This window comes from Hakea prostrata, chromosome 8, assembly GCF_041222555.1.
Source record: "Hakea prostrata isolate BN-2017 chromosome 8, UWA_Hpros_2, whole genome shotgun sequence".
In the NCBI taxonomy this organism is placed as follows: Eukaryota; Viridiplantae; Streptophyta; class Magnoliopsida; order Proteales; family Proteaceae; genus Hakea; species Hakea prostrata.
In genome coordinates this window covers 32,027,392-32,035,451 of record NC_142607.1, presented here as the reverse complement: position 1 = coordinate 32,035,451, position 8,060 = coordinate 32,027,392, and the positions used below count along the sequence as shown (strand labels likewise).

Here is an 8,060-nt window from a genome sequence, read left to right as displayed (position 1 = left end):
CACAATGGCCTTCTGAGACGTAACCCTAACCGTATAAGCCTTAGAAAAAGTGGTGGCTTTGGTTTGGGGTATATTGCCAGATATACTCCTAATAAGAGGTCACGGATTTGACTCTCCCTAGTGATATATGTAATAGTCCCCAACAAAGTTACTAGTCCCAAAAAACATTGATACATCTCTTATTATATAGAAAGTACTAATTTCTTTTTTTCAGATTTAAATAATCTATATCTTGAAGCCTTATGTTTTCTATCCTCCCATCATTTTTTATATATAGGGAAATTGAGGATGGGGATATAACATATGCCGTCGATAAGGGTTGAACCTACAACCTTTCCACTAAGAAGTGAAGTTCTCAACCATTCTACTAACCCTCCATTGGCTATTCTCCCAGCAAGACCACGTGGATTGTTTAAATCCACATTCTTGCATATTGGTACATGTAAAAAACCACAACGTAAAGTCATTAAACTACACGGATTGTTTAAATTCAAACTTTCGAACATTTTCATTATCATTGTCATTATTATTTGGAAGAAAATTTTATTAAATCGCTTAGGCACGAGATCATGAGAAATTACCAATAACCACTCATTCCACACAAATATAGAGTGATCTGGCGTCGCTAGTTTTCTTGGTAACAACACCCTAGGGCATGCATGGTTTATTGGTTTATAGAAACAAAGATTGAGGCTAGTGCAGGAGTTCTTGAAGCCTATCACTTGGAATGCCATGGAGAAGCAAACCTAGTGCATAGAGGATTTCCTTGCATCAATGGTCACAAATTACAATTCCGGCAGCATGTTGCTGTTTATATTTGTCCATGAGATGTCTAATGATGCCATAGGGAAACCTTGTTATATACAAGTAACTTGGACTTGACTATAAGTTACTTGCCTATACATGGTTTTACCTTTTGACGGCTCTCTCCCTTATTTTATTTTTATTTTTGTTTTGGTTTTTGGAATGAAGATATTCATTCCAAAAGTAGGCAAACCGAGGCTGCAACATCCTGATTACAAAAATCAAAAGCCAACAAGAGGAACAAGGGTACAGTGACTTGTTTGCCACTAACAAGATCATCCTAGCTAAGGAATAAGATACATAATTAAAAACCCTTGAGACATAATTAACTACAAAATCCCCCTTAGAAGAAATTACATGCAGAATGTCTTCAATCATAAGGCCCGCCTCTCTAATTGAAGGGATTTTTCTGTTGATCGTACACGAAGAGACCTAGAGACCTAGTACACATTGTTTATTCATTATTACTCTTTAGCATTATGGTTTTACTGGTTTCTACCAAAAACCAAATGATTTCAGATGACACACCTGCCTACTGCTAGTGTGTACTTAAACATTTCAGATCAACTTTGGCTGGAAGAATTATTTTAGTCTATTGGGTAAGAATAAAAGGGCAATCGAGGTTTAGCCTTTGCGAGCAATGGTTTGGCCAAGTAAAGATCAGTTTTTGACTCATTGAGCTCAATTTTTGACTCTCCTGGGGTTGGTCCCCAGTCGAACCCTTGGAGAAGTCTCGCCAGCAGCATAACAGTCATAGCCGACCCGAGCTCGACCCCTAAGCACCCACGCCTCCCGGTGCTAAATGAGATGAACCGTAACTCTGGTTCAACCAAATCAATCACCACAGAGGGATCTGTCAAATGTCGCTCGGGCTTGAACTCAAGGGGGTCATCCCAAACTCTAGGGTTCCGACCTAGCCCAACTCTACTTATTAGGACATGGCTCCCCTTAGGCATGAAATAACCAGCAACCACTGTATCAGCATTGGAGACATGTGGAACATTAAAAGGGCCAACCGGGTGTAGTCGAAAGGCTTCCCTAGCACATGCCTTGATGTAATTCAGTTGCCTTATGTCCGATTCTTCAACTAACCTTTCCTTTCCGACAACACGGTCAATTTCTTCAGTAGCTTTCTGAAGCATCTCGGGCTTGTTAATCATCTCTGCCAATGCCCATTCAATTGCATTTGATGGATTGTCCACCGATGCATACATTAATTCCTGCAAAAATGATTTCACACATAGCAAATTCAACTTCTGCATCATTAAAGAAATAAAGAATGAATGATGTACATAGAAAGAATCATACGGCAATTTGAGCTTTAGTCTCTTCTGATGATAGCAAGGGGTTCCCATTTGAATCTTTTATGGAAATGAAGATATCAAGAAGATCTTGAGCTTCCTTCTTTTTCCCATCTCTCCATTCTTGGATCCTTTCATCGATTATGGGGTTATGGTACTTGTCAACAATCCTGATACCATCCCGTACGATTTTTTCATGTCCATTCAGATCGAACCCCCGCAGACAAGGCATGTAGTCGGATACACAAAATATGTAAAATTGAGAAAGCACCGTGAAGAGTGCATCAACATGTTCTTCTTCTTCTTCACCAGGTCCTCCATCCTTCCTTCCTTTCCCGAAGTATCTCTTGTTGAACATCATCTTCCTAATGACGTTTCCACAGTAATGCCTGGCTGCAACTCTTATGTCCACAACAGAACCACTAATGCATTTGTTGTATACGTAACGGACAAGATTATCAGCTTCTTCAGTTCTTATCTCTAGAAGCCATCTGATTCTCATGGGATGTATAACTTGAGAAGCCACCACCTTTCTCATCTTCTTCCATTGATCACCCCATGGTGTAACAACAGTGGACAAAAACCCACGGCTTGCATACTCAGTTGCCATTGTAATGGGTCTTGAAGCAAACATAGAGTCATGTTTTTTCAAGAACTCTCTAGCGATTTCAGGGCAAGTAACCGGAATTACATGTACCTCACCAAATCGAAAACATGCAATTTCAATATTCTTCTCCTTCATGAAACCAAGAATCCATCGGAATACAGGCTCCTTACGGAACAGTTCTGGAATGCTACCAACTATAGGCCATGGAACCGGACCTGGCGGGAGTGGAGCTGGTCTAGACTTCTTATGAACCTCAGCCCAAAGTTGGGCAATAAGGAGAAAGGAAACAAAGATAACAAGTGCAGTAGTTGGGTGAGTGAAGCTCCTTAGGGTTCCACTTAGCATGGTGGTCACCCAGTCTGGAATAACACTCCATGGGGAGATATTGGAGGTGATGTATTCCATGACTGTCAAGAAGATGCTAAACCTTGAAGGTGGTGTTTGGGTGGTGATCAAGGGATGAAAGGAGGGGGCAGGGTAGCCTTACATATAGTGAGTAAATTGGCATATTCATCTTAGTTTTGTGGTTAACATAATCCACAAACTGGTTCATAACATGTTTTATGCATGGGTTCGCATCCGAACACTACAGTAGATCATAGCCTTTCTGCCTTTCAGGTCTCTTTCATTTCAGAGTCTCTCTGGTGTGTTTTACTATATATATTTCCACATTTTTGGTGTGTTTGGATCCGTCTCTCTTCCTTACTCCTTCCACTTCTTTCTTTCGTTTCAAGTGGAGCTTAAGGACTGGAGTTAAAGTGACAGAAAAATATTGCTTAGAATGCCGTAACAGCATGGTTGGTCGTCGTATATATTTCTGAAGTGACAGTCTCAATAATTTCCCCATTAGTTGAATTGAAAAAAAAAAACTTGTGGTGGTGCGGTTGTGGCCGGCTTACGGTGAGGGAGACAGAACTCTTTGACAAACAACTTTTAAACGTGCTTCGCATGCAAGGTTGTGCCTGTGGTACCGACGTACCGTACAGGTTAGATTGCTGCTTCCCGTCGTTTTTCTAGGACAGTGGTAATTAGCTATAGCAGATAGTACACAGACATTATCTTCAAAGAAGTGGTATCATAGTGAGACACGCAAATAAGACAAGATAGTGTGTATTTTATGAGGGCTATATCCTCTCAACCCAGCCTGGCCATCTTACTTATTCATGGACACTCACCTGAGTGTGTGACTTACAGTCACAAGATCTGCCCATATCAAGACAAGATAGTGTGCATTTCACGTTCATGTATGTGTGAGTGAATGGATGAAGGAGCAGACTGAGTGAAAAGGATATGAACTCCATTTTATAAGGATTATCAGCCCCAGATCAAAATTTTCTCTCACGACATTTGATGATTGGAATCCATCTCTCTTAGCATTCATGGAATATGATCAAATTTGTGGCTAAATTAATGTCACTGGTAAAGATTTAATCTCAGCAGAATTGTTTTGGTGAAATTTTATAATTCATCTTTTTCTATATGAAATTTTGAAGGAAAAAAAAAAAATTCTTCCAATCGAGTAATTTTTAAAATGTGTTTAAATTATTATATTTTTTTAAATTATTAGGTCTATTATGGTGCTGGAGGTGCTTTTTTTTTTTTTTCGCCCCCTCACATTGGTGCTTCGTGTTTGTTTGGTTTAACACTCTTACACAAGAGTTCATATGATACTAGCAATATCCCAGCACATGATGTTTAAGTTGGTCCTCTTCATTTTCTTTCTTTTGGTTGAGTCGGGGTAAAGTTGATTGACATGATTTTTATTTTATTTTATTAATTTTATTATTATTATTTTTTTTTAATAACTAAGGTATCTAGATGGTTTATTTTTAAGACTTGACAAGAAGGGGGTTTAGGGTTTGCAAGATGAATGAGTTAGCGACCGGTGGTGGGGGCAATGGTGGCCTAAAAGGGAGGGGATGTGGTGGTTTCTAGCGGTGGTGGGTAGTTTCCAATAAGATAAGGTTAGCAAGAATATGGGTAAAGGGGGAACTCTTTCACCCACCTAAGGGTTAGGTACGGGAGGGTAGTTTAGTCACACTACATAAGGGTATTTTAGTCATTTTGAATTACTTTACAATTTTTACTTGTAACCAATACTAAAAATGTGAAACACCAATAACATTTGCACTTAAAGGAGGTGCCTTCAATTTCGGCCCCACTTAAGGAATCTACCAATAAAACTAACTCCATTTTAAATCAAAGTTTTAAGTTTCGTTAGGGAAAGAAAGGAACCAAAGTCATTGAGAGGAGGAAGAAAGATGTTCTTTTTCTTTTCTTTTCTTTTTTCCCCTTGCAGGGTAAGAATAGAAGATGATTTATTTTATTTTATTTTATTTTTTGAAATTTTGAGAAGAAAAGACAGTTTAGTACTTAATTTAGGTTTAAGGTTAATTTTTCCCTAATTATTAAGGGTTTTAATGTAATTTAATAAAAAGTGTTAATAAGTAATATAAAATTTCAAGGTTATCTTAGGATTTTTGAATAAATTAAAAATGCCATGCCATCACACATCACTAAACTACGAAGCTTAACGATTAGGGACGTCAGTTATTACAGACAAAGTCAAAGGTTGGATTAGTAATTGCAAAAAGTATAGGGAATAAAGTAGTAATTAAGATATAGCACTGGGAGGAAATAGTAAGTATCAAAATATTAGGTACACCTTCTATCAACAAATTATTTCTTTAAAATGATTGAAGCACTCCCCCCCCCCCCCTCTTTCAATAACATATATTGTCTATTCTATCCCTTTAATTAAAAGAATTACTTCATAGGAAAAAATGTAATTAAAAGAATCACTTCACCCTCGCTATCTCACTCCAATCCATTATCCATGATTTCGAGTTCCATAAACTTTCAACTCCTGAGCCCTATTTTACATGGTCTAACAGGCAAAAACCACCAAACCTCATTAAAGAAAAATTGGATCACATCCTTGCCTCTCCCTCATGGGTAAGCCTCTACCCCAACCCCTCTGTATTCAATCTTGTAGCCATTAGCTCCGACCATAATCATATCATATTGCAACCCTGTGATCCACCACTTTGTGGTAGAAAGTTGTTTCTGCAAAACCCCCCTAATTATAACTCGGGATCCATATTATAGGTTCAAGTACCTGAAGGTCCAACCGGAATAAGCTGTGGACTATCCAGATTGAAGCCCATGATCCATACCCTGAACCCATGGATATGGATTCTACCAATGAAGAACTTGCCATTTTGGGAACCTAAATGAGATCCAATAGAAACCCTGATGGACTAGGAAGGTGGATCTCTAGCCTGAGACAAGTCAAGTTTGAAGATGTACAAGATCAAAGTAAGAATCTCCCATGTGTTGGTTTATGTTAGGTTAGTATCGGGGATCAACCGGTTGACCCAAGCACCCAAGTACTGAAAAGTACTAGGGGGCAGTTGTTTAAGGTGGTTGATTGACCCAACCAACCACCCCAAGCGACTGACCAGGTCTAATTGCTGGATTAAACCCTAATTTGCCCCCGACCCTCTATAAATAGCCATCCATGACCTAATTTCGTATTCTTTTATTCATGGAGGCTATTGTGGACGGTTAGGAGGCAAAGTACACTTGTTTGGTGGTGAAGAACACTTGAATCACGATGAAGTTTTGGTTCTTGATCTATCTTGCAAATCGGTTGGAGGTTAATTAATCACATGCTCTCCCTACTTATCTCTCTTTAGTAGTAATGTGGTTTTCTTCTCCCATGACTCTATAGGTAGTGAGTTAAGATGGTTAGAATGTTTCCATCGATGATCGCAACTAGATCTCACCCGAAGATGGATTCTCAATCCGAATCAAGGGTTGGTTTAGTTGAAGGAGATGAAATGGATACTAAATATTCCTCTTTTGTAATTTATAGATTGAGATGGACTTTCTAATATGTTAAGGAAGAAATTTGGATTTAGATCATTCCAAAATAAAATCGAGGATGGGTAATCAAAATTTGGAGTTTCGAACTAAAGAGTCTGACTTAAAAGGGGCGGTCAGTCAAGGCAGTTGATTGACCCAACCAACCGCCATAAGCTACTGGCTGGGTCACAATAGCTTGGTCTGTTTAAGTTTTGCTATGTTTTAACCTTTGGCTTAAATGTATCTTTGTAACCTTAATCTAGATGATCTCTGAGGTTTACTAAACTTGTTATTTATAAAGTTTGATTGCACTTTTCAGTAGTTTTTTCACTTCGACAGGTAAGGTTACACATTTCCGTATATATGATATGACATGTAATGTGATGAACTATGTATAACTTTGATGCATAAGTGATCATATAACTTGTTGTTACAATAATTTGAATGATTCATTGATAATAATATGTTGTGTATGATGATTAAATGTACTTGAATTACTATATGGTGTTGAATGATGGGATATTGTAATTTGTAACTATGATTGAGGGTATCCTTACTAGGTTTCCTTAGCTTGGGATATCAAAGACTGTGGTATGCGCCACTGTTCTCTGATTCCTCCAGCACTATCATGGTTGCTAGACTTTATACCTAGGAGGTTTATATTGCATGGTTAGAAACCCATACATGCTACTACCCTTTTGACATGGGTATTGAAGCCAAATGACCCGTGATAATGGTGACATGACTCTATTTCATCCTACAACAGTAATTAGTCTAATGCAGAGACTTAGTTGTCCACTATTGATCATGCATTGGTAGGGTTGCATATGTTAGGGTTGGGCTCATGGGCATCCAATAAGTGGCTTGGGAGTCGTGAGGGGACATGAGAGCATCCACCCCAACAATATGTGGATGACCATAAGGTTAGGGAATGGAGTCAAATAGAGGTAGCTAGTCTGTGAAGATTCTCATTCCTAGGTGGGGAAGGATACTTAACAAAATTGGTTGGGGCCATAGGGAAGTATCTAGACTACATGTAGCATGTTAGTGTAGGACTTTACATTGGACTAAAATCCCTGACATGAGCCAGTACTCATGCCAATGGTTGTGGTGAAAGAGTGTGGACCTAAACCCCAACCATGGTTGATTGATGAGGGCCAAACCCCTTGTTAGGGATCCCAACAGAGGTTACCAGTCCGTGAGGAAACAGAGTGAGTAAACCTACACAGAGGGCTGATGTTATATCTTAAAGCATGTCTACCATACTAGAGACTTGCATGGTAAGCTACTAGATGCATCCATACATATGCATATCATCTTTCTCTTATGTTATTTACCATAATATGACATTGACATGTATATGAGATTTGTTGCCTTGCTGAGTTCGTCAAAACTCATTCTTTTTGCAAATTATTGTTATATTATTCAGATGGCACTACTGAAATGGGAAAAATTATGTATGACTGGGAGAACCCCCGTGA

The 8,060-nt window shown here is 38.7% G+C and overlaps 1 protein-coding gene across 1 annotated transcript; it reads right to left on the bottom strand.

Moving 5' to 3' along the window:
* Nucleotides 1–1,205: 1,205 nt before the first annotated feature.
* On the bottom strand, nt 1,206–3,152 carry LOC149007574 (tryptophan N-monooxygenase CYP79A68-like). The gene is made up of 2 exons (XM_089166551.1): nt 2,113–3,152; nt 1,206–2,024 (listed from the first exon to the last, which is right to left on the bottom strand). Exons 1-2 carry the CDS (start codon nt 3,115–3,117, stop codon nt 1,392–1,394), a joined length of 1,638 nt encoding a protein of 545 aa, XP_089022677.1. The 5' UTR covers nt 3,118–3,152; the 3' UTR covers nt 1,206–1,391.
* Nucleotides 3,153–8,060: the final 4,908 nt, after the last annotated feature.